We start from the raw sequence: 26,137 nt of genomic DNA, 5'->3' as shown, positions 1-26,137 counted from the left end.
GGCTTTGCAGCAGTGGAACATGAATTTTGGGATGCAGGGACCCTTTCTGAAGCTGACGGCCAGCTTTTAATACACCCACCCCACCTCCTCTGGAGAAAAGAAATAGGGGTGTGTGAGCCTCTGAAACCTGCCAGCCCCTGGGGAAGCCAGCTGGAGGGGGCAGGTCTGTCCAAGTCTGCTGGAGGCTGGCATCTGCAGCACCATCTCAAGCACATATGTTTGTTAGATACATCCTCTGAGTCATCTGGCAGAGGTTTCCCAACCTCCAGGGCAGAGGATGCTCATCCTCTCATGCTGTGGTGACGTCAGCTCTGGGGTATGACTCTAACTCTCTACAAGGCCTCAGGGAACCCTGTGGGAGGTCCGCGGCCACCATGACCAACTGCAGTGGGTGATGTCAAAGTGCTTATGTCTCTGTCCTCTTCACAGCGTGCCAATGTGCATCGTGGCAACTGGTAATGCCCCACTCAGTAATATGGCTGTACCCTCTTAGCTGAGACCCACACGTTCCCTTAACTGTGGCCCTGAACCCCCAGTTAATATGTTCCTAATGTCACCTGTTCCTAATGTCACCTGTTCCTAGAGGCCCCGACTGATGAGGTGACCTGCTGTTCTCCAAGCGGTTGGATGGGCCATGCCCAGCAGGACTTAGTCCTTCAGGTCACCTCTGCTCTGCTTGTCCATGCTCGGTCAGGGGCTGGGTTCCCCCAGCAAGCGATGGCCACTCGTGCACGTTGCGCACACCCGGCATGGCAGCACGGCTCCTCTCCCTCTTGTAAGACAAAAGGCATCCTGGCCCTCTGTGACAAAAGCCTTCCCTGCACACAGGACCTGAGAGCACATTCCCCTTGTGATCCTCGTCCCCTTCCTCTGTTCCAGGCCTTGGCTCAGGACCAGGAATTTGTTACCCAGAGTTCAGGGCAAAATTACTGTCAAATCTAATGCCAAAGTTTTCCAGGTCCAAAGGAAGGACCTCCCTGCTGCTGCCCTCCCAGCCCTCCGCCCTTCCTCCCAGTTCCCACAGTGCACTCCCAGCAGGGGCTCCTCAGCCATCCTGCAAAGAGGCTGCCTGCCTGAGGCGAGCCGCTCTTGCTCCGAAGTGGAGAATGAGTGGGAAGGGTCCCATGAGCCCCAGAGAGCACTGGACAGCCTCTTCATGCCAACTGCCTTTTCTCTTTGATGCCTACTTACATTTTTGAGCAGAAAAAGGCCAGCCGAGGCAAGATAAATTAAATAGGAGCTTTTGCTAACTGCTGGCTTGACAATCCTGTTCATGGGCACAGCAATGGCATCTGAAAGGGTTATCAAGCATTGGAACAGGCTGCCCAGGGCAGTGGTGGAGTCTCCATCCCTGGAGGGATTTAAAAGCTGTGGAGATGTGGTGCTGAGGGACATGGTTTAGTGGTGGCCTTGGTAGTGTTAGGTTGATGGTTGGACTCAATGATCTTAATGGTCCTTTCCAACCAAAACGATTCTGTGATACTATGAATTAGGAGCACTGGAGCATCCAACTTCTCTCCATCCTCACCTACTACAGGGACTGGAAGATCCTCATGGAGCACAGATGCCTCAGGGACACCTGGGGCAGAGGCTCAGGCTGGGAAGCAGCTATAGACACCAGGAAAACTGTTCTCTTCTCCTGCCTTCCCCTCCCGGAGCTCCCTGTGGAGCTGCTCCTGGAAGGGGCTGCCTTTTGCTGGCCTCCAAGTCCAGGTGGTGGAGCACTGATGGACTGAACCTTCTTTGAATCTTCCAGGACACCAAAAATGCCTAAGAAAGAGAAGATCCTTTCTCTGTCTTAGTGCCACCTGCTTCCTGTCCCTGTGTGGGGTTTGCTGGGGTTTTGGGGCAGTGTCCCACTCCCCTCCCTGCAGGAGGGGATCTAGGTGGGTGTTTCCCAGGGGGATGGAGAGTGGGAGTTTGTACCCCAGCAAGCTGAGAATCGGGCAGGGAAGAGCATAGAAGGGAATGCCCAAACGCAACCTGGGACTGCAGAGTCCTGCCAGGGGTTTGAGCACGTGGCAGCAACCAGCGTCTGACAGACAATTTGGTGCTGGGTCACACTGCAGGGCTTGCACATGGACCACCCTTGGCTTTTCACGGTGGAAACAGCGTTACCTGGAGCCTTAGCATGTTTTTTACAAGGTCCTGGGCCTTCTTGGGCTCCCGTGTTGCCCTGGCATAGAAACATACAGGGAAAAATGGAAATAGCAGTTTGTAGCCCAGCAGCCACCCTTTGTAGCCCAGCGGCCACACTTTTAGGCTGCTCCTGGGATGTTTGGGCACGGAGGGCAGTAACGCATGGTGTGAGGGTACGGCAGGGTCTGTGGGACATCAGGGAGGTGGAGGCTGTATCTCTGCCCCTGCAGACACCGAGATTGCACAGTGCCCATTCACTGCTCAGAGCCCTCCCTTCGCATCTCCGTAACCTGCCATCCAGCTGTGCTCGAAGTGTTTTCCCAACGCCCCTGTAGCAGCCTTTCCCTCACAGTTTCGTGCTGTGCTTATTTCTTATTTCTTATCCCCATGTCCCTGTACCCACAATAGCATCGTGGTGGCGGGTTCCCATGGGAAACGGTTCCCAAAGAGCGTCCCTCCTCACTCCCTCATTCTCTACACCTTCTCTTGCAACTTTTATTTTATTTTAGAGGAAAACTTTGAGCATAACAAAACACTGACCTAAATATCTAATAGGTACTACCGATGGCACATATGCTTGGCCACCAGCCTGTGGGTTTTAGGGCCCTGAAGGGCTCATAGAATCATAGAATGGTTTGGGTTGGAAGGGACCTTAAAGACCATCTAGTTCCAACCCCCTGCCACGGGCAGGGACACCTTTCACCAGACCAGGTTGCTCCAAGCCCCATCCAACCTGGCCTTGAACACTGCCAGGGAGGGGGCAGCCACAGCTTCTCTGGGCAACCTGGGCCAGTGTCTCACCACCCTCACAGCAAAGAATTTCTTCCTCATATCTCATCTCAGTCTCCCCTCTTTCAGTTTAAAACCGTTCCCCCTCATCCTGTCACTCCAGGCCCTTGTAAAAAGTCCCTCTCCCGCTTTACTGTAGCCCCTTCAGGTACTGGAAGGTACTAGAAGGTCTCCCCGGAGCCTTCTCTTCTCCAGGCTGAACAGCCCCAGCTCTCTCAGCCTGTCTCCACAGCAGAGGTGCTCCAGCCCTCTGAGCATCTCCGTGGCCTCCTCTGGACTCGCTCCAACAGCTCCATGTCCTTCTTCTGTTGGGGGCCCCAGAGCTGGACGCAGCACTGCAGGGGGGGATCTCAGGAGAGCAGAGCAGAGGGGCAGAATCCCCTCCCTCACCCTGCTGGCCACGCTGCTGGGGATGCAGCCCAGGACACGGTTGGCTTTCTGGGCTGCCAGCGCACATTGCCGGCTCATGTTGAGCTTCTCCTCAACCATCACCCCCAAGTCCTTCTCCTCAGGGCTGCTCTCAGTCCATTCTCCAACAGGTTCATCCCCTGCTCCGTGGGGGTGGGATGGGGTGGGATTCCCAGCGGCGTGGGGCTGGGGCAGCGCTGGTGAGGGGGTGGCAGCGGGGCAGTGCCCGGGGGGGGCCCCGGTGGCGGTGTCGGGGCGGGTGTCGGGGCCCGGTGCCCTCCTCCGCGGGGCCCTCGGGGCGGCGGCCGCCGTGACATCAGGCCGGGCCGGCGCTGAGCGCTGAGCGCCGCCGCCCCGGGACCCGCCTTCTCCCGCCGCCAACAAAAGCCCCCGGAGCGGCCGCCGGCCCCAGCGCCGCTACCGACACCCGCCCGGCCCAGCCCAGCCCGGTACAGCCCAGCCCAGCCCGGCCCAGCCCGTCACAGCCCGGTACAGCTGCAGGTAGGTGCGGGGCGGGCGCGGCCGCCGGGCCCCGCCGAGCGCAGCCCCCTCCCGCGGGCAGCCCCGGGCCCCGCTGCGGAGCCTCCGGGGGAGCCGCTCCTCGGGGCGGGCAGCTCGCCATCCCTCCGGGCTGCTGCGGCCCCGCTGCCCCCCCCCACACCCAGCCCTCCCCCTGCGCCCCCCCCCCCGGCACCTCACCGCGGGGGAGATGCGGGGCTGGGGGCTGGAGCCGGGGCACAGCCCCGCCGTGTGCCCGTGGGGTGGGCGCGGGTGCGGCGGGGCCCACTGAGGCACGGGACGGTGTGAGCGCCCGTGCACACGGTGCCAGATGCGGAAGCTGAAGCTCTTGCATCAGATCGGGTGAACTTCCCTAACCCGGCGGAGAGCGGGCATCGACGCCGCGCGGTCTCTTCCCAACTGGGACGCCAAACTTTCTGCTGGTGTTAATCTTAACCCTCCCTAAGCGTTCCCAGGCCCTTCTTTTGTAAAGGGAAATCTCAGGATCGTGGTCTCGAGCTGGGCTGTGAGCGGAGTCGTTGCGCCCCGTCCCCTCGCTCTGCTGTCACTTTGCTTTGCAGCCTGAGTAAAGCTCACACGGGGGAGGCTGAGCCAGCTCCATCCAGCCCATCATGCAGGAACAATTTCTTCACAGAAAAGGTTGTCAAGCACTGGAACAGGCTGCCCAGGGCACTGGTGGAGTCCCCATCCCTGGGGGGATTTAAAAGCCGTGTAGATGTGGTGCTGAGGGACATGGGTTAGTGGTGGGCTTGGCAGTGCTGGGTTAACGGTTGGACTTGATCTTAAAGGTCCTTTCCAACCAAAACCATTCTGTGATTCTCTCCTCTCCGCTGGTGTTGACTGATGTCGCTTTACAGAGGAGATTTGCATCATTGAGGACCTGACTGGGCACACGCTTGAGCACAGGTTCAGGTGCCCCTTTCCAAACCTCCGAGCTGGCAGCAGGGCCAGCGCGAAGGACCGGGTGTGAATTAGCACTTGGCAAAAATACCAGATGCTGCCAAGTCGCAGGATTAGAGGGAGGGATGGACTGGGTGAGAAAGTGCAAGTGCTAAAATAATATTCGGTGTGAGATCGGCTTTGGACGCTGCACCTCCTGGCTCTTCTGCATCTTGGTGGTGAGGTTGGAAAGGTGGTGTAGAGTCTGTGACCGCTTCTAGCCCTGGGGAGGACGCGCTGCTTTGCAAGTAGCTCAGCACTTGCTGCTGCCACCGCGGTGCCTTCCCTGCTCCCGCGGGTCGGTGGGCACCGTCCGTCCAGCCTCGGGCTCGCAGCCGGCCCCTCTGGTCTTACATCTCCTCTCCGGCCGGGATGTCAGTGCCTGAACTCAGGCTCTGGAGCAGCTGAGCTCAGCTCCTCACTCCTGGGACGCAGCACAAAATGACGAGGACGTGACCGATGGGGTTCAATAAGGGCTTTGCAAAAGCTGAATGAGCTTGGTCAGGTTATGGAGTTCGGTTCCTGCGGGAGTCAGTAGCTTTTCTTTGCGTACCTGAAAATGCTTTTGGGTAAAATTGGGATTTTCTTTGAGGAGCGCAGTTGTGAGAGGAAACTTCCAAGTTGCCTTTCTAACCAAAGCTTGGGAGCAGCGTGGTCAACGGGCCGTGGTGCGCGGGTCCGCAGGCACATCACGGCTGGTGAGTGCTCGCCGGTAGCCGTGTCTGGCAGGCGGCTCAGCGCGGCGCTGGCCCCCTCCCTGGCACAGGGAACCTGAGGGCTGCCGGAGCGGTGGCAGCAGTGGTGCCTGAGTGTGTTGCCTGGGGAACTGTGGAGTAGATGAGCCGTGTGTGGGGATCACTCGGGACCTCAGACCCTCCTGACTTTCTTCCCTCCGCTCGTGGCAAAGCCCTCAGAGATGTCTGATCTCTGCTGCATCTCCCGGGTCAGTTCTTTGATTTCTCCATGGTGTTGCCCAGTGTTTTGCTATGTCCCAGTACTCATTCTCCTCTTGCTCACTGGTGACATCACTGTATCACAAATGACCTTCATTTATCTTCCTTTACACTGTTGGCAGTCCAGAGTCTCCTCACGTCACTGCTCCACCCAGCTGATTACATGGCAGGGGAACAGAGGGGACAGTTCAAACTTGCCTCTTGTAGGGTTCTTTCCACCTGCGCTCAGGTGATGGGAAAGCTGCTCCGTGACAGATGCCCTTTGTCTGGGGCAGGGGGTCCCCCATGGGCCTGATTGCAGTTACCGATGCTGAACCCCTGACGCTCCTGGTGATTTCCCACGTGGTGGTACATGTATCCCCATGAGCTGGGTCCTTTCTGCTCTGCCCTCACACCTCATCTGTCTGGATGCCTCCTTCTTCAAATTTGTGCTCATTTCATGGCTATGCCAGCTGCTCTCTCAGCTGGCAGGCGGTAATCACACCCCAGGGCTTGGGGCTCCTCCTGTTGTTTCCTCTCCTTTGACTTGTCCCTCGGCCAGGCCATGTAATAATCCCGTGTGGACTGCTGTGAACATCGTTAGGAGTGAATTGTGTGCAGCACTGATGGTGCTTTTCTGCCATCCACTTGTATTAATGCTGTCATTGGAAAAAAACCCCACCTTTTACATGGGCCAGCATGAGTCTCCTGTTCCTCAGTGATCTCCTGCAAGCACAAAGTGATTGCTCTGCAATTAATTACTGTAGGATTTTAGTAGAACATCTGGGCACATACGTGGGAAATGTTTTCCAGAAGCTCGAATGGTTGAGCTGACATCCTGATGGCTGCAGGCAAAGTTCACGAGAGGGTGAAGGGGGAGAACCTGCGCTGCTCCGAGCGCTCCCGGAGCAGTGAAGCTGCGTTCGCGCGGCGGCGGGTGCTGCCTTCGCTCTAGCAGTTAAAAACCAGCTGCTCTTGGGCAGGTGAAAGGGTTGTCAGCTTTGGTGTGAGTGACACGAGCACACTGATCCTTCAACCCGCTCTAAGGAGAGGGTGACCGTGCGCTCCTGATGGCTTGGCTGCATCTGCTCACTGTTTCCAGGTTTAGATGACATCCCAAAGCACCAGGACGTACTGGTGCCTTACTGGTTTATGCCTGTTGTTTAGTGTAGCTTAGTCTGCCTCCCAAACTGGTGTGACATGAGCCCACCTGAATCGTGGGTGAGTCCGTAGCTTACGTTTGACCCGGTGAACTGTACTGCTGCAAAGTCAGACACCAGGCACTGAAATTAGAGTCAACCTCCAAAAAGTGCCAGCCTTGCGTGGTTCTGCACAAGCCTCACTCGCGTCTATCCTTCCCAGCAATACCACTGTTGATAAAAGCATCCTTTTATCTTGTTTTTTGAAGCCCCTTGCCTTAATCCAGAGCGGATGATGGCAGCGCGTTTTTGGCACAGAGGATGCTGTCTGCAGGGCTCTGCTTGGGTTTGCTGTGAAGTTGTGGTCCGTGGGATGTGGAGCTGCAGGAGGGAGGAAAATAATCCTGGTTTTTGGCAGCCCTGAGTGCCTCTCTTGCCTATGCTCAGTGAGGTCTTTGGCTGCAGGACGGCCACCTCCCGTTCCTCATTCTGCACGGGTCTAACAGCCGTTTGGAGAAGTGCGACTGCGGTCGGTGAGTGTTGCAATGGGACAGAACATGGTGCTCAGCTCCATGGTGCAAAGGACACTGAGAAAAACATCGACAGGGTCGCAAACTCTCCGACATATCTTAAAGTAGTCATTAATTAGGGAATTGGGGTGATGGGTCTGTCTAGATGGCTATTGGAAGGATTTTGCTTCTGAGAGGGCTGGTGCAGGTCCCAGCCTCCATGAGCAGGATGCTCCTATTTTTTTTTTCCTGCAGATCCTGACCTGTAGCATAAACTGCTTTTTGGTCTCTCGTGTGGCCTGCCAGGCTCTCAGCATGTGCCTGCGTATGTAGTGGACTAAGACGGAATTCCCTGCAACCTAAATCTTATCTCAGGCTTTCTCTGTGCCCAGCTGTGAGCTATCACAAGCCCATGTATCCCCAGGACAAACTCATTTTCATGGTCTCTCCCCATGAAAAAATCCATCCTGGTGCGTGCCAGGAGGTCTTGCTGGGATGTGGCTTTGCTGGGGCTGCATCTGTGCTGCTGGGTGCTTCGTGATAGGAGTCACCTGCCAAAGTAACAGTGAAGTTGTTTAAACTGTGTGGAGGCACCTGCAACCTTCCCGTGGCGGATGGAGGCACCTGCAACCTTCCCATGGTGGATGGAGGCACCTGCAACCTTCCCATGGCAGATGGAGGAACCTGCAACCTTCCCATGGCGGATGGAGGAACCTGCAACCTTCCCATGGCGGATGGAGGAACCTGCAACCTTCCCATGGCAGATGGAGGAACCTGCAACCTTCTCATGGTGGATGGAGGAACCTGCAACCTTCCCATGGCGGATGGAGGAAAATAAGCAGCAAAGGGGCTTGAACTCCTCCTGTGGCAAACATCAGATGAGCTTCACCTGGAAGCACCTTTTCTCCTCCTGTAGACTTACAGGCAGCTCAGAGGAAGGTGGCCCTGCTGACAATGTCTCAGTTTGGGCAGATGAACCCTGTTGTTCAGGACGAGCAGAGCCTCTTCTTTCACTGCTACTGTAAAGGGGGAAGAAAATGTGCTGTGGAGGCAAAGGAGAGGAGCTGGCTCCAAACCACACCGGGCAGTTTGTCCCTGAGCGTGCTTGGAGATGCCCTGGCTGTGGGGCAGGGAGCAATGGCAGGAGTACTGAGGCTGGGGGCTGCCTGCATGAGGCTGCCCACCAAAATCAGGGCTGGTGGGTCCCGGAGATGGGGTCTGCTGGCTGTCGTGCTTGGAAAAGGACAGGGGACTCAGACAAACCAGGCTGGACACCTTTCCACTAGCAACCTGGTCTAGTGGAAGGTGTCCCTGCCTGTGGCAGGGGAGTTGGAACTAGATGATCTTTAAGGTCCCTTCCAACCCAAACCTGTCTGTGATTGTATGAAACCATATCCAGCGTTGTGTTATTCCTGATGAGGGGTCTGACACAGGTGGGCATGGGGGAAAAAGGGGCCAGTGGGCTCCCACGCCGTGCGGGCGCAGGCGTCTTTGGTTGCCTGGGCTGGCAGGGGGATGCTGCTGGATGTTTCTGCCCTCCAAGGAAACTCTTGAACCAGGTCGGGTCCTCCTCCTGGTGCAGGGGGAAAAAACAGGCTCTGGAGAGAAACAGTTTGTGTCCTTTTAAGGCAATCCAAAGGCTGGGACTGGAAGGATCAGGCTGGAAGGGAGGGATTTGGCACGGGCTGTGCGGTGCTGGGAAGCCCAGCCTGCAGGGCGATCAGAAAAGAGACTTCCCGGCTGCTGCCATCACACCCCAAACACAGCTCCTTGCACCCCTGGAGCCAGCGCAGCCTCTCTGGCCCCTGCTCCCGGCACCCTCCACAGCTTCATCTGTCTGTCCCGTGCTGAGACCCTCTGAGCATCCAGGAGCCGGGAGCTGCAGCTGGGCTGGAGTGGGGCCAGCGCCTCTGCACAGCCCTGCCAGCCCTCACCTGCACCCTGCCAGCCCTCACCTGTGCCCTGCCTGCTGTTATAACCAGGCTGACATCACCTTCCCTTTTCTATGGCCTGACAAAACACTCTTACATGGGCAAGAGCTCAACTTTCCCCTATACCGGAGGGTACAGAGATCTCGCTGTGCCTGTGAGCAGAGGGTTTGCAATGCTTTGCCCTCCCTCATCTCCATCTGACGTTATACAACCCCTAGTCCTGCTGTGTTTAGTGTCCATGTCCCCGACTGCCTGCCAGGCAGGGCAGTGCCGCCCGCTCAGCCATCGGGTCAGGGATTGGAGACGCAGAGATGGGGCTGCAGGTGCCCACAGTGACCCAGGGATTCGGAGCTACTGCAAGGAGTGGGCTCAAAAGCTCTCTGGTGTGCCCCAGCAGACCCAGATCCCCTTCCTCCTAGCCATGCAGCCAAGCTGAGGGAGGTGACGAGATCCTGTGCATGCTGTGGGGTGGCATATGGCATAGTGTGAAAATGGGGTTTGGTTTTGGGGACCTTGTCCTGCTGCTTTAGCTGTTGAGGAGTTGGGAAGCACACGGCTGTGCCTGCAAAGGGGAAGGTGACTTTTGCTGCCTGTTCCCATGTGGGAGCAGGATGGAGAACTACAGAAGTGTTGATGGAGAGAGGCCTCTGGAGACCTCCCAAGCTGCAGCTTGTGCCCATTGACCTTTCTTATATCATTGGGCACCACCAAAGAGCATTTTGTTTTGTTGTCTATGTAGCAACCCTAGGTTGCTGTTAGATCCCTCTTGGCCACACTCAACCTGCCTGCCTCCCTCAGCTTCTCCTGGTAGGACTTTGTTGTTTGAATGTCTTGAGGTTTATGTTGGCCCCATCTTCAAAAGTATCAAGGCCCCTCTGGGTTGGAGCTCTGCCACTTGCGTTTGTTAGCTGCTCACAGTCTTTTGGGGTTATCTGCAAATTTCCAGATCAAGGGGCCTCTTGATCATGTCTCATCAGATACGTTTCAGGAAAGAGAAGAGAGAAATACAAGCATTTATGTCCTGCCAAGGAGCTGCATGGTAGCTTAGGTTGGTGCTCAGGTATTTGCCCTGTCCCTGGGGCTGCTGATTTCTCAGCCTTCGTGACTGTACCTGCAGTCCTGGAGGAGACCGAGATGCCCGAGTACAGGGGGAACCTGTGAGCAGTTGGCCAGGCAAGGCACAGGCTGATGGTGCTATGGGGGACACGGTGCCAGAGCCCGCTGTGTTTGGGGTATTGGGGGTCAGCTCCTGCCCTTTGGGCAGCCCTGCCTGCACCCCTGCCCTGCAGTGGCAGAAATGGAAGAGCTGTTCAGGGAGGAGAAGCTGGAACTGTTCCCAGCTGGGGTGACAGCCCGTACGCTCTCCAGCACCAAGGATCAGTCACCCTGGCCATTGCTGCGTTCCCCTGTCGAGGGGTAATAGCAGGGCTGTGATCTCAGGAGGTGCCGGCGCTGTGGGTACCTCTGTGAGCGCCGTCTCCCACCATTGTCCCGCTTCCTCCCTTTTCCTGGCACAGAAAGGAGCTGTGAGGTCCCACGGCTCCCAGGAGAGGGGGATTGCTGCTGCTCCTGGCTGGCAGGACCAGTGGTCCCTAGGAGGCAGCCGATCCTGCTGGGTGCTGTAACGGTGGGTCCTGTGGGCATCCTGAGTTCTGCTAATTCTGCTAATTACCAGCCCTGTGCAAACAGCAAACATCCGTGGGTGGCCTCTGCGTGTGCGGACGTGGAACTGGCTGTCAGGTGCCCACTCTGGCTGCCTCGCTCGGCCCCATCCTTGCCTCCTGCCTGACCTCCCGCCCTGACACCGTTTCTGCCTGTGCTTTTTTCTGCAGGATGCCGAACTGGGGAGGAGGAAAGAAGTGTGGCGTCTGCCAGAAGGCAGTGTACTTCGCCGAGGAGGTGCAATGTGAAGGCAGCAGCTTCCACAAGTCCTGCTTCTTGTGCAGTGAGTACCAGCCCTTCCCTCGCCCCTTCCGCCCCGCTTCCTGGCTCTCCGCCAGCCGGGCGCCCCGTCATGTCCTGTTTGTGGGCCCTGTAAACGCTCGTTAGGATTCCTCTGCGACCAGCCTGGCTGTGGGAGCCGTATGGCAGCCTTGCTGCTTTTCTCCAGACTTGGAAGTTATTCCTGCTGAAGGAGCACAGATCATCCCAGGATGCCAGGGGCCATCCAAGCTGTCAGAGCTGACCTTGGCCAGCACCCACCCAAAGACTTAATCTGGCCCTACACCAAGGAAAGGCTGGGCTTAGTCCTCTAGACTAGCTCCAGATGCTCAAGGTTGGAGCATGGGACAAGGACTCTCCAAACAGTGGTGGCAGGAGGTGGCACATCCCATGCAATGCTCTGGGGTGATGCTGGCTTTAGTCTTCTAAGTGGCTTGGGCCTTGGGAGCTGGCATGAGAACTGCCCTTGTGTCTCAGGATTTGATGGGAAGAAGATGTGGTCCTGTCCTGTCCCTTCTGCTGGTGGAAGGCCTACTGTGAAGTGCTAAAGCATCACCTCCAGCCTGCCTGGAAACCTCCTGTTGCAGAGGGTGTCTCTGTTGTATGTTTGGACCTAAGTGTCACCTCAAGGGAAGGGCAGCAGAACAGGAGCTGGCTGTGGATTAACTCAGTGCAGAGGTCCCTTCCTCTGCCTGCTCTGCAGGATCCTACAAATCCTCTTGGGTTCATGCTGCAGGTCCCCAGACACCCTTCCCGTCCCTTTGGGGATATCCGGGCAGCAGCGCATGGGCAGGCAAGTAGTGTTACAGTGCTGAGAGCAGCTCCTGAGACCTGGGGCATCCACATGCAGGGGGGCTGCAGGACCTTGGAACAAAAAGATGACCACTGTCCTCAGCCTGTGTTTTACCAGATTTCTGTCCCCTGCCCTTGAAGACTCTCACATACAGAAGTAGCGATTCTCATGTGTTAACACGAGTTTGTGTGTTTGTGTCCACTGATGGCTCATCAACACACTGCTCCTGCTGCTCTGTGACAGATGCAGAAGTGCATCTTCAGAGGTGGGTGCCCTTGCAGCAAGGTCCCACTGAGACTGAACGTTTCCTCAGCTGGTCCCTGAACCCTGTTCCCAGTCTCATCATCCCATTGCAGCCGGGAGCACAGACGTGATCTTTTCACAGAATCGATTTGGTTGGATAGGACCTTTAAGATCATCAAGTCCATCTGTTACCCCAGCACTGCCAAGGCCACCACTAACCCATGTCCCTCAGCACCACATCTACATGACTTTTAAATCCCCCCATGGATGGGGACTCCACCACTGCCCTGGGCAGCCTGTTCCAGCGCTTAACAACCCTTTCGGGGAAGAAATTGTCCCTGATCTCCAATCTAAACCTCCCCTGGCACAACTCGAGGCCGTTTCCTCTCGTCCCATCACTTGTTACCTGGGAGAGGAGACCGACCCTCACCCCGCTACACCCTCCTTTCAGGCAGTTGTAGAGAGCGAGATGGTCTCCCCTCAGCCTCCTTTTCTCCAGGCTGAACACCCCTAGGTCCCTCAGCCGCTCCTCATCACACTTGTGCTCCAGACCCTTCACCAGCTCCGTTGCCCTTCTCTGGACTCGCTCCAGCACCTCAAGGTCTTTCTTGTCATGAGGGGCCCAAAACTGCACCCAGGATTTGAGGTGCGGCCTCACCAGTGCCGAGTCCAGGGGGACGATCCCTGCCCTAGTCCTGCTGGCCACTCTAGTGCTGATACAAGCCAGGATGCTGGTGGCCTTCTTGGCCACCTGGGCACACTGCTGGCTCATATTCAGCCACCATTGACCAACACCCCCAGGTCCTTTTCCACCAGGCAGCTTTCCAGCCACTAAAGCAGCTTTCAGTATGGGCAGCAAGCAGAGCTGGGGTCTATAAACAGGCACACAGCTAGAACTAATCTCAGCAGAGCTATTCCAGCAGGGAAATTCCAGTGTCGTCATGGGGCCAATCCTTCCTGTGCTCCTGTGTCCACCTGGCACGGATGCTGGATTCTTCTTGGCCAGCCCGCCTGGGACGCGGCACGCACAGACGGATGCAGATGTGGGAGGGAGAAGCTATTGCTGTGTCTCTGCTCCCTGCACGGTGTGAAGAGTGGCCAGCATGGCTGGTAGCTCTCGTATGTGGGAGTTTCCAGGCTGGAAACCTCGCTTGGGCTTGAAAGGACTAAGAAGGGAGGTTGTGGAGAGGCTTTTCCCTGCGCAGGCAGGAGAGAGGCAGTCTGTGTCCTTATTGCAGCTGCTCTCTGCAGCAGGAAGTCATGTTCCTTCTGCAGCCTCAGATAAGGAGGGTGGGGAATGTTACCCTCATCTCCCCTCCCACCACCGGCTTTTACCGTCTGAGTCCGTATCAACGGAGGACCTCAGTATGGGCACTAAGACCTCATTGCACTGCATCTGCCCTTCCCCATGAGCCCCGTGCACACAGCTGGATGGCTTAGGAAAAGCTTCTGCTGTGCTGTGCTGGCATTCAGGGCATGAGGAAGGCTTCCAGGAGCCACGAAATCAGGCAAAAGGCATTGCTTCGAGAAGGGGACACCCAGCCAGTGCGGGGAAGAAGGTCATCCCATATCTGCTCATGGAAGCAAGTCACCAGGGAGTGGTCCAGAGCTGACTACAGCCAAAGCTCCTGTCCCTGGCCTTTGCAGATAGAATCATAGAATCACAGACTGCTTTGGGTTGGAAGGGACCTTAAAGATCATCTAGTTTCAACCCCTCTGCCACGGGCAGGGACACCTTCCACTAGACCAGGTTGCTCCAAGCTTCATCCAGCCTGGCCTTGAACACTGCCAGGGAGGGGGCAGCCACAGCTTCTCTGGGCAGCCTGGGCCAGGGTCTCACCACCCTCACAGGAAAGCATTTCTTCCTCATATCTCATCTAAATCTCCCCTCTTTCAGTTTAAAACCGTTCCCCCTCGTCCTATCACTCCATGCCCTTGTAAAAAGTCCCTCTCCAGCTCTCCTGTAGCCCCTTCAGGTACTGGAAGGTGCTAGAAGGTCTCCCTGGAGCCTTCTCTTCTCCAGGCTGAACAGCCCCAACTCTCTTATCCTGTCTCCAGAGCAGAGGGGCTCCAGCCCTCTGAGCATCTTCGTGGCCTCCTCTGGACTCGCTCCAACAACTCCGTGTCCTTCTTCTGTTGGGGGCCCCAGAACTGGACGCAGATGTACGTAATCACACTCCACACGTACCCCAGCAGTTCTGCCTGTCCCAGCTGCAGGCCCCCCAGTTTAGGCCGCGGCTTGCACGCCAGCCCACAGTGCTTCCTACTGGTTCCAGTCCCGTGCTACAGGCTGCGGGTGATGCTGAGCTGCACTAGACTACTGCATTCCCAGCCTGTTCCCCAGGGCTGCATTTGGGCCTCATCAGGGAACTTGAAGCCGTTATCTTTAGGGAAGAAAAACAAATACTTTGACCTGATCTGCCAAAAAAATAATCAAAAAGGAGGCAAACCTACCACAGTGCGTTAGAGCTGGAGATCGGCTCAGGGAACAACTTGGTGATTGAGTTGGTGGCATCGACCCAACTGAGTCAATACTACAGGGCAGAAACATTCTGTAACGAGGCCGTTTGGCCTCTGAAAGTAGCAGCAGCTCTTGTCTAATTGTTTTATGGAGCAACTCCGCTGCTCTTAGAAAAACAAAGAGTCCTTAACTCGCTGAGTGCGGTGTGCTGGAATTCCTGCAATGCAGAAACCCGGGAGCTGGGGGCTGATTTCTAGGAAGCAGGCGGGGAAAGAATTTTTCTGCTGCCTCTCAAAGTGTCTGTGGCTCATGCAGATGAGGGACTGTGAAAGCTTGGGTTAGAGCTCTAAACCCAGCCAGTGTGGTGGGAAAGAGGGAGAGAGGCTCGATGATCTTAAAGGTCCTTTCCAACTAAAATGATTCTACGAAAGACAGACAGATGCCGTTGTGATCATTCCCTCACACCCCTAGGACAAAGCTCCAGTAAAAGTGCCCAGATTCCCCTCCTGAGGGTCCCTCTCAATGCAGTGCTGCTCCTGAGGAGCTCCGGGGACAACCCCAACACCAGCCCACTAGCTTGGCAGCTATGGGACCAGTTAAGTGCTGGTCTTTCTCAACAGGGATGCATGCTCCATCCCCAGCTCCTGCCGTGGTGGGACGGGGGAGCCCGTAGCCAGGAGAGGACCCTGCCAGATCCTCCTTAGATGGCAGGAGATGTTTCCCTTTCCACCTCCTTCTCCCAGCAGCAGCACGCAGGGTTCTCCGCGGCCCCGGAGGAGAAGCACCATATTTAGTAATCGGGCCGAGAAAGGCTGCCTCTCGCCCCCGCGTTTGCGCTGCTCCGGGAGGAGAGCTCCGCTGTGTTTGCATTCCTGAGATGTTGGTGAAGGCCAAGAAACATTTCTGCTGGCGAAAAGGCCAACGGGTTGCTGGGAGCCTCGACATTTAAGGCATGTCAGCGGGATGGGGGAAGGCTGTGTCGTGGCTGTAACAGGATCTGTTTCGGGGCTGGCTGCCAGTGCTGCGGACTCTGCCCCAGGCATCTGGATCCTGCACCGGGGCAGGTAAACACTGGTGGTTACTGCGGGCCCCGTTTGGGTGCTGTTCACCTCCCGCTCCGGCTTGCTGGGCGGCGTCTTCCAGGAAGGGTTTGGAAGTCGACGTGGAGGCTGAGATCAGAGCTGGGGCAGGAGTCAAGAAAACCTAAAAATCAGGAGAAGAGTCTGTGTGGCCTGAGCCCAGCACCAAGCTCAAGCTCTGGATGGGCTTAGCTGGGACCCTGAGCCTGGCTGCTGTCTCCTCCTGTCCCATCTTACATCCCATATTGATCCCCAAGGCTTGAACACCCAGCTGAGTTAGTGTTCCTCACCCCAGACCACCCTGTGCAAGCACCCTAATTGTGGCACAGACTAGGGGTGACACGTTAGCGTGAACTCTTCCATCGTGGTCTCGGGGTCTGGAGGGGCAACTGTGCACAACAGCGTAATGTGGCACAAAACTTAGAGAGTGCATCAGGTGTGGTGGTGGCTGCAGGTCTGCTCTGAGTCTGTCTAAACGCAAGGAAAAATGTATTTGATTACATTAATTTCCCTTGAGTGTCTCTCACTGCGTATTTGCAGCGGACTGGGAGTGCGGCAGAGCTGCAGCTGCGGCGGGGCAGGGATGTCCATCCCCGTGCTCGGGAATCCTGCAGTGACTTGTAGGGAAATTTCAACCCCCCCTGGTTTAAGCGCAACTCCAGGACACCAGCGTCGACAGGGTTAACAGCGCTTTTTCTTAGTCTCAACCTCATAGCTTTGGTGGTTGCTTCCTTTTAAAGCCAGACAATGTTCCTGTTGTGATCCTTATCGCTGGCTGTTTTGCATGCACGTTTAACGAGGACCTTGTCTGGGGTTTCCTCACTCCTTGAAAGCCGAGCTGTACTGCCCCTTGTGAGGACTTGTTTTCTTCAGCTAATTAGCGAGCTCTGGATGAGCAGGCTGATGGCACGGCTCTCCCCTCTTTTTTAGTGGTCTGTAAGAAGAACCTGGACAGCACCACCGTTGCTGTGCACGGAGAGGAGATCTACTGCAAGTCCTGCTACGGCAAGAAGTACGGCCCCAAGGGCTATGGATACGGGCAGGGAGCAGGGACCCTGAGCACTGACAAGGGAGAGTCTCTGGGAATCAAATACGAAGAGTGAGTTTAAGTCTTGTTTTCGAAACTGGGGCTGTTGTGGGCACCTTCTCCCCCACGTCTGTCCTCTTGTGATGCTTGGCTGTGTAGCCCATGCTGAACTTCCAGCAGCAGCTAATCTGGAGAGTGCCGCAGGCTGCCCTGCCTTTCTGCTCCTCTGGGGAAACCCGCTGAACCCTATTTGCAGGGTGGGATGGGGCTTGACGGGACATGTCCCCATTGCCTGAACATGCTGCCCATCCCTTCCTAGCACGCAGCTGTGAGGCTGAAATTTCCATGAGGCTCAACACATCGTGCCTAAAGCTCCGGGGCCCTTCAAAACTGGGTTGGGATTTGCGATCCCATAGCTCTTCCCTCCTCCATCTTGCTTGTGCAGCCCTGATCATGAACTCCCTCCCATCCACAGGGGCCAGCCCCACCGACCCACCAACCCTAACGCATCCAGAATGGCCCAGAAAGTCGGAGGTTCTGATGGGTGCCCTCGCTGCGGTCAAGCCGTGTATGCAGCCGAGAAGGTGATTGGAGCTGGAAAGGTAAGAAGGGGGATGGAGTGGACGGGGCACGCACGTGCCACAAGTTGTCGTGTGGCAGGGAGACCTCAGAGAGGGTCTTGACCTGACCCACAGGCTGCTGTGGGCTGGGCTGCCAGTGCCTCCAGGCACTGGGCTTGGGGGCTGGTGGCCATGCTTACTTGGAAGCCTGGCACCAAAGGGAGAGCTGGGCATGTCTGGAAACCAGGTTCTCCAGTCTGCATCGCTCTTACAGACTTGTAGATGGGAGAGAAATACATTTCATACTGACTATTCGGAGCACTGCTCAGCAGAGGTCACAGTGGACGTCCCCGCTGCTAGATGTGTTGGGAGGATGAGCAGTGATGTGGGCCGCGGCCACTGCCACCGCTAACTGAACAAGTGCAACGTCTAGCGAACCTTCTCCACCCTCTGCCGCGGGCTGGGATGCCGCAGCCCAAATCCAGGGCAGGGAATGAATTCCAGTGGTCAGCGCTGCCCGTAGGCAGGGCACAGTGGTTGGAGGTGTGGGCATGGGTGTGGGTGCATCACTCTTGGGCTGTTCTGCTGGTGGACTGGGTCTGCTCAGGGTCGGATGTAAAGGACACTCTGCAACAGCCCTGGTACTTCCCATGTCAAGTTCATCACTTGACCAGGGTCCTTTGTGTCCCCAGCTGTGGCCTTATCCTAGCCCAGCTCTGGGAAGCCTAGTAAGGCATGGGGACACCTTCTGCTCTGTCAGCCCTGGGACCCTGGGTGAGGTCCCTGCCTTCCCTCCGGGGTCGGGCACATGTGGAGAGCTTGCCAAGACAGCTGGCTCAGGCTGCCTGGCTTTGTGCCGCAGGGGACTGGATGGCCATGCTGGGAAATCCTCACCCCTTTGATGGTGTTGTTGGGTCACCCCTGCTGTGCTTCGTCCTCCCTGGGGCTTCTGTGTTTGTCCTCTGTCCCCAGAGCAAGGAAAGGAGGCATTGAGGCAACAGAAAGTGCCTCCCAGCATCATCATACCCCAGCTGGCAGTGCAGGGATTCGTGATGGACACGTTGAGGGTCAGCCCAGGGTCAGAAGCCAAACTTACCCTTAAAATAATGATCTGAGCTTCCTGGTAGGCTTCTGGGGTTGATGTTTACGGGGAATCAAAGCTGGCAAAGCAATTGCACTCAAACAAACCCGGAGAGGATTCCAGAGCCTGTATTTCATGTGCTAATGTTTGCTGGATGACTCCATCTACTACCTCCTCCTCCAGCCCCCTAATTTCACATTTTCTTCCAAAAAAGGTTTGATGTTTTCCAAAGTGTTTATTTAAATTCCTCCATGAGCAGCTCTGGCTACTCTAGGTCTGCTGAAAGGCTGTGAGCTCATTTATCCCCAGAGGACTGAGGGAGCCGTGGCAGGGGGTGTTTATTTTTAAACACTGGCTGATTTCTGCATTCTTAGTGTCTGTTTGCTGCCTTCCTTGGAGCTGTAGTTGTGTAGGGGCAGATGTCCCCACCCTGCTGCCACCCCCCAGGCTAACCTACAGCAGCAGTGGATCTCAGCTGGATAACTCGGGGGATTTATCACGCTGCTGGAGAGAGGACAACCTCCAAAGAGGGCAGTGATTGCCTCTTACAAATTCCTGTACAAATTATTGTACAAATCACTTCTGCAAGTGGGGGAGAAAGCTCTCTGAAACCAGATCAACATGGGAGCAGTGACCACATCTGATGGTTCCTCTCTGTATCTTCCCCCCGGGGCTGCGAGGACCGCTCTGTCCAGAGAAAAGCTTTCATCCCTTTCAGACCTCTTTGGGCCAGAAACAGAAAAGTGACCCCGTTTGGTGGCCACAGCATTGCTGCCCTGTCCCCGGGTGTTGTCTGACCAGGTTCTGCTCCTGTCCCACAGTCCTGGCACAAGTCCTGCTTCCGCTGTGCCAAATGCGGCAAAAGTCTGGAGTCCACCACCCTGGCAGACAAAGACGGGGAGATCTACTGCAAAGGTGAGTGCCACCTTCCCCGTTGGCTTGTCCTGGACTCCTAAGGGTGGAGGCAGGGGCTGAAAACCCCTGTGCAGGGAACCGGGATGGGATGGAGGTTTGGGGAGGTGGTGGCCACAGCAGCTGCGTATGGGGGCTGGCTGGCCGTGGAGCCGGGGGATTTCCCACTGTGCCTGGGGCCTCTCTGTTTGCCCAACAAACCCTGTCCTGTTTAGGCAGTGCCTGCTTCGAGAGGAGGACCTGCTCGTGTTCAGCTGACGGCCTTACCTGTCTCTCCCTTCCCGTCCTCTGCAGGTTGCTACGCCAAGAACTTTGGTCCCAAGGGCTTTGGCTTCGGGCAAGGCGCCGGGGCGCTCATCCACTCGCAGTGAGGCACCAGGAGCCGGGCTCTGCGCTCGCTCAGGGCTTGTCCAGACCAGCCTGTGCTGCCCGACCCTTCCCGCACCCGCAGCGAGCATCCTCACCATCATCAATAACCACCCGCTGCTTCACAGCACGAGCCCTTTCCTCCCCGCCCTGACCCAGTGCACCCCGAAGCTGTGGGAGTCCCAACATCGTCCCCATCGGGTCCTGCTGGGACGGGTGCCGGCAGGGAGACAGCTCGCACCCACCCGCAGCGAGGCCAGCGTGCCCGAAACGTTCTGCTCCGCGTTGCCCGTCCCGCCGGGATGCAAGCTCAGCCGTGCCATGCCGTGTCACCGAGCAAGCAATAAACGTCAAAGCTGACCCATGCTCGGCCTTGCCAGAGAGTTTATTCCCCATCTGGGGCTGAGGAGGTGCACTGGGTGACCAGAGCTGGAGGTCAGGAGGTAGAGGGAGGACGGGAATACTTGCAATCGTGGCTTGCAATTAAAGCACGAGGGCAGGAACTGCTCAGTGCAATTTGATGTGGCCCAGCTGTGGCCAGCTGAGCTCCGTGGGTCGTGTGAAATGGTGAATAACCATTTCAGGAGCAGCAGTTGGTGCTGGGAGGCCCAGGACAGACCTTCTCGGGTGCATCGGTAGCACAACACGTGTGCACGCCCTATCGAAACCCCTATCAGTGCTTTTACGTGGGGCCTCTCCAAACAGGCGTGCCCAGCAGGGCTGGGTAATTAACAACTTTTCACCTACTCCCTGGGTTTTTAGCGGTACCCTGGATCATTAAGCCCTCAGTTTGGCAGCTTCCCAGATTTAATTCGGTTTTGTCTAAACTCTTTACTTTCTTTCTGTGATTCTCTCCTTTGACTGGTGTCACATACCCACAAGATCAGCCTCACTGCAGCTTAGAGTTGTGAACTCCACAGGGAATTTAGTTTTCTTTTTTTTTTTTTAATGTTATGAACTTTGTGGTCGAGTAAATGAGGTGGGTAGTGTTTTGAGAAGCACAACAGAGGCAGAAATCCTTTAGTGGGGCAGGATTTGGGCTCTGTTATCAACTTAAGCACTTTCTCCCGTTCATCACACCCTCAGTTTTTACGCGAGATGGGGAGTACGCTCTTTAAGCATCTCCAGAAATCCTCCCCCCCCAGGTTTCCCACCCTGGAACCCAAATTCTAGCTGGCCCTATTGCTCTGGGGTGTGTGGTTGGGGTTTGGTGAGGCGATAGCGGCGGCATTTCAGCTGGATGTGCCACGGGCAGGGATTGTGCCCAAGCAATGCTGTTCAGTCAGTAAAGCTAGAACCAAGCCTTTCTTTAGTCTCTTTCTCCCATAGTTGTAGAGGTTGTGTCAGAGAGAGGGGAGGTACTGACATATTGCAAGTGTGATGGACCCAGAGAGGCCATCAGCTCCTGGAGACCTGGTCAAAGCCAGGAGAAAATGCTGGGTTTGGGTTTCAGGGGGTCACAGAAAGAGTGGAAGGGGTGGAAGGGTCCTGCAGAGGCCTTGAGTCCAACCTCCTACTTAAAGCAGGGCTAACTCCAAAGTCAGGTTGATCAGAGCCTCTGGGGTCCAGTGGAGTTTGGAAACCCTCCAAGGATGGAGGTCCCACCACTAAGGTTCTTGTCATATGGATGCATCATGCACATAGAGGAGGTTATTTTCCTTACACGCATCAGAGTTTCCCTTGGGGCTCCTGTGCCCATCGTCTCTTTGCCATGCCCTGCTGTGTCTCCCTTCTCCACAACTCTTCTCTAGGTAGTAGAAAACTGAAGTTCAGTCTCCCCAGGCCCTCTCTGGTGGGTCTCTGCTGAGCTTTCAGCCTCAAAGGTCCCAGGTGACAGCATGGGCAGTGTCCTGGGACAGGGACCTTGCCCTGACGGTTTGCAGTCAGTTCTGCATGCCTGCTGAAGTCACACTGTTCACTTGAGAATGGCTTTGAGGAGTGATAGAGACCAACAGCCACAGCGTTAGCAGAGGCTGTCGGCATGGGGAGACCAGGACAGGCATCGCTGGGGCTGCACATCCAGACAGAGGGTACAAGGTGGGCTGGAGGAGGTGGTGGGACAAGGCACAGGAGAAGCGGGGTGGGATTAGAGGTGCTTTTTGGGCATCCTCTGCCCAAACTGCAGCAGGATGGCTGCGACCATCTGCTACCCTCTGCTGGTTACTGCTCCCTGTGCATGGGCATGGCCCCGCGCTGGCCAGCTGGACATGTCTGGACACCTGCACCCAAGTGTGGTCCAACTCCCTTGAGAGGGAGCAGAGCCGCATTGCACCCAGCAGCACCCATCCCTCCCTGCTGCTGGCACTGGGGGCTGCCAGCCCTTGGGAAAGGGGCTGTGGGACCCAAAAAAATGAACCAGAGGGTCGGCTCGTGGCTGAGCACCCTGCAGCCTGGAGGCTGGTGGTGATCGTACCACTCTTAAGGGGTCAGACTGGAGCCCTCCGAGCCCCACGGCCAGTGGTGCCAGGGGATCACAGAATCACAGACTGGTTTGGGTTGGAAGGGACCTTAAAGATCATCTACTTCCAACCCCCTGCCACAGGCAGGGACACCTTCCACCAGACCAGGTTGCTCCAAGCCCCATCCAACCTGGCCTTGAACGCTGCCAGGGAGGGGGCAGCCACAGCTTCTCAGGGCAACCTGGGCCAGGGTCTCACCACCCTCACAGCAAAGAATTTCTCCCTCAGATCTCATCTAAGTCTCTCCTCTCTCAGTTTAAAACCGTCCCCCTCATCCTATCACTCCAGGCCCTTGTAAAAAGTCCCTCTCCCGCTTTCCTGTAGCCCCTTGAGGTACTGGAAGGTGCTAGAAGGTCTCCCCAGAGCCTTCTCTTCTCCAGGCTGAACAGCCCCAGCTCTCTCATCCTGTCTCCATAGCAGAGGGGCTCCAGCCCTCTGAGCATCTTCGTGGCCTCCTCTGGACTCGCTCCAACAGCTCCGTGTCCTTCTTATGTTGGGGGCCCCCTTATGTTGGGATCTTGTGGCAGGGGATGTGGCACCACCACTGCCCCGTCCCGGCTGTGAGCGCTTTGTGGGAACATCACAAGGACTTCACCCCTCGTGACCTGCCTGTCAGGGCTCTGTGTGGACGGGCTGTGCATCGGGACCACAGGCAGCCTGCGGAGCAGAGCCTTGTGCTTGCCCATGGCCTGATGCAGTGAGTCCTGTTGGGTTTGCTGGAGGGCAGGAGCTGAGGCGTTGGCCTCCCAGGCAGCCTGGCAGGACGAGCCTCCTGCCCTGTGGGTCTGGGAACGAACAGCCGGGGAGAGAGGAGCGGAGAAAAGACTTTGTCAAAGCTCCTTTACACCCACGGCTATAGGAAAGTGACCTTCCCGTGGTGGTTGGAGCCTGGAGAGGCAGAGAGCAGCGGGGCTGGGACCTTGGGGAGGGGGGTTTTGGTAGCCCTTGGCTCTCCCCGAGGTGGTAAGCAAGGAGACCAGGGGCTGGCCGGTGAATCAAAAGTGCCCACAGACATCCCAGCTCACTGGAGCAGAGCCAAGAGCAACTGTCCCGAAAATACTCACCCCCAGATTTCCAGACCTCAGCATCCCTGGAGCTGAGCTTTTGTGTGTGAGAAAATGTCTAGAGCACAAGTGTGATGAGGAGCGGCTGAGGGACCTGGGGGTGTTCAGCCTGGAGAAAAGGAGGCTGAGGGGAGACCTTCTCGCTCTCTACAACTGCCTGAAAGGAGGGTGTAGCGGGGTGGGGGTTGGTCTCTTCTCCCAGGTGACAAGTGATGTGATGAGAGGAAACGGCCTCAAGTTGTGCCAGGGGAGGTTTAGATTGGAGATCAGGGACAATTCCTTCCCCAAAAGGGTTGTCAAGCACTGGCACAGGCTGCCCAGGGCAGTGGTGGAGTCCCCATCCCTGGAGGGATTTAAAAGCCGTGTAGATGTGGTGCTGAGGGCCATGGGTTAGTGGTGGCCTTGGCAGTGCTAGGGTAACGGATGGACTTGATGATCTTAAAGGTCCTTCCCAACCAAAACGGTTCTGTGATTCTATGAAAACAGCCTTAGATTCTGTTTGAGAGGGGAACCCACACATCTGCTCCCCCTGAAAGTGCTGGGGTGCTCGGGGTGACCTCCAGGACTCCGCTGATGCCCAGCCCCGCGCTGCCTTTGGCTGCAGGGGAGCCGGGGCGGCCTGACGTCAGGAAACCGGGTCTCCTGGGACACCCGGGATCTCTGCCAGCGTGGCGAGGTTGGCCTCGGGGAGCATGAACCAGTTCCTGGCTCCGGCAGCCGCTGCCCTGCCCTTTTAATGAGGGATAATTAGGTGCATCTCATCAGCGCTGCAGACTTGTCCCCCGGCCATGTCGGCTGCAGGCAAAGCCCCTCGGTAAGGACCTGGGACGATGGAGGGGCTGGGGACAAGAGGGGATGGGGGCAAGAGGGGCTCCAGCTGGGTGGCAAGAGGGGCTCCAGCTGGGTGGCACCGAGGGTTTGGGGTCTGCGGGGCACAAGCAGGGCGATTGGGGAGGTGCCAGGGAGCCGCGGGACAGCCTGCGGGCTGCCAGCCCCAGACAGTGACCCCGGCGCATCCCGGGGGGGGGATCCTTCCCCTTCCAGACCTCACCTGGGTGAAGGGACCCGCACCCTCAGCATCTCTGGGGGCACATCCAGCCGCCCAGCAGGCTGTGGCCATCACCCCCTTCGGTAGCCCACGGCCAGCACGAAGGATCCAGATGTCCCCTCTGGTGAACCCCTCTGTGCCAGGCGCTGGCACGGGAACAGACGGAGCTGCGGTGGCCCGGAACGAGACGGGCTGGAAAGGAGACGGGTGTGTCGCTGCAGGCGAGGGTGGATTCAGGCAGGACCAGGCTGTGCCGTGCTGCCCTGGCCCCGCTCCGGGGGTGCGTCCCCCCCTGCACAGATCACACAAGGCTGGGGGATGCTGGTCCTCACTGTGGGACAGGCTGGGGGCTTAAAATCCCTGTGCCAGGGGGCTTGGGGGACAGGAGCTCTGTGTGCTGAGGGCCAGGCCAGCACTCTGGGGTGCAAGGCTGGGTGGGTGGTGGGTGTCAAGGGCTGTCCCCATTGCAGGGCATCCCTGCACGGCCATCTCGCAGTGGTGACACCAGACATCTCCTGTCTGCATGTGTCCCCCCTCCTGAGCCCCCACCCAGGTGTCCCCACAGCCCCTGCCTGGCTGGTGCTGCACCCACAGCCCCCTGCCCCGGTGGCACTGCGCCCCATAACCCTCTGCCCTGGCTGGTGCTGAGCCCCATAACCCCCTGTCCTGGGTGGCACTGAACCCCATAATCCTCTGCCCTGGCTAATGCTGAGCCCCATAACCCCCTGTCCTGGGTGGCACTGAACCCCATAACCCTCTGCTCAGGGTGGCACTGAACCCCATAACCCTCTGCCCTGGCTAATGCTGAGCCCCATAACCCCCTGTCCTGGGTGGCACTGAACCCCATAACCCTCTGCCCTGGCTAATGCTGAGGCCCAAAACCCCCTGTCCTGGGTGGCACTGAACCCCATAACCCCCTGCCCCAGCTGGCACTGCACCCCATAATCCTCTGCCCTGGCTGCAACTGCACCCCATTGTGCCTTCCTGGCTGACACTGCACCCCACAGCCCCCAACCCCAGCTGGCACTGCACCCTATAGCCCCATCTGCAAGTGAGACTGCACCCCATAACCCTGTGTCTGGCTGGCACTGCACCCTCCAGCCCCCCTGTCCCCACTGGCACTGCACCCTCTAGCCCTGTGCCAGCTGTCACTGCACCCCCCAACAGCTGTCACTGCACCCCCCAACAGCTGGCACTTCACACCCCCCAACAGCTGGCACTGCACCCCAAAACAGCTGGCACTGCGCCCCATGCCCGGGTTGCCATGCAGGAGTCCCCAAGCCCTGCCTGGGCACCACTGCCGAGCAGAGCCGTGCCCACACCTGGCCTGTTCACATGAGGACCCCGGGGGCAGCGCCTGCCTGTGGGCACCCCAAAAGCGCCTCGCGGGCGAAGCGGGGCTGTGCCGGGCCTGGCCGGGCTTCGCCTGGGCGTGAAGGGTGCCTGCACTGCAGGAGGGGCCAGGCGAGGCGGGGAGGAATGCGAGTGGGAGAGCGGCCGGGCATGTAGCGACAGCTCCTGGGGCGCGCGGTGCCGGGGATCCCACACGCTGCACAGGGCACGGAGCAGAGCCCCGGCAACAGGGCTGGCGGCCGGCATGGGGGACCCCATCGCTCACCCCCTCTGAGAGCCGGGCAGCGGAGGGCGGCGAGTGCCCCGGGGGCAGCACGGCTGCCGCGGGGGTCCTGGCCCCGGGGAGCTCGGCTCCAGCGTGGAGGGGCTGGAAACCCCCCGGCGGGTGATGCCCGGCTGCGCCGACACGAGGTGCTGAGGATCCCGGGGGGGCTGAGGAGCCGCT

At 57.6% G+C, this 26,137-nt stretch overlaps 1 protein-coding gene across 1 annotated transcript; it reads left to right on the top strand.

The window, feature by feature from the left end:
• The first annotated feature begins 3,668 nt into the window (after positions 1–3,668).
• CSRP1 (cysteine and glycine rich protein 1) lies at positions 3,669–20,133 on the top strand. Its single transcript, XM_068419173.1, has 6 exons — positions 3,669–3,837; positions 11,138–11,250; positions 16,753–16,921; positions 17,325–17,451; positions 19,312–19,405; positions 19,697–20,133. The coding sequence occupies exons 2-6, from the start codon at positions 11,139–11,141 to the stop codon at positions 19,771–19,773; spliced, it is 579 nt and encodes a 192-aa protein (XP_068275274.1). The 5' UTR covers positions 3,669–3,837; position 11,138; the 3' UTR covers positions 19,774–20,133.
• Positions 20,134–26,137: the final 6,004 nt, after the last annotated feature.

This window comes from Nyctibius grandis, chromosome 27 (assembly GCF_013368605.1).
Source record: "Nyctibius grandis isolate bNycGra1 chromosome 27, bNycGra1.pri, whole genome shotgun sequence".
Taxonomy (NCBI): Eukaryota; Metazoa; Chordata; class Aves; order Nyctibiiformes; family Nyctibiidae; genus Nyctibius; species Nyctibius grandis.
The sequence above is the reverse complement of the archived record's forward strand: the minus strand, read 5'-3'. Positions and strand labels throughout refer to the sequence as shown.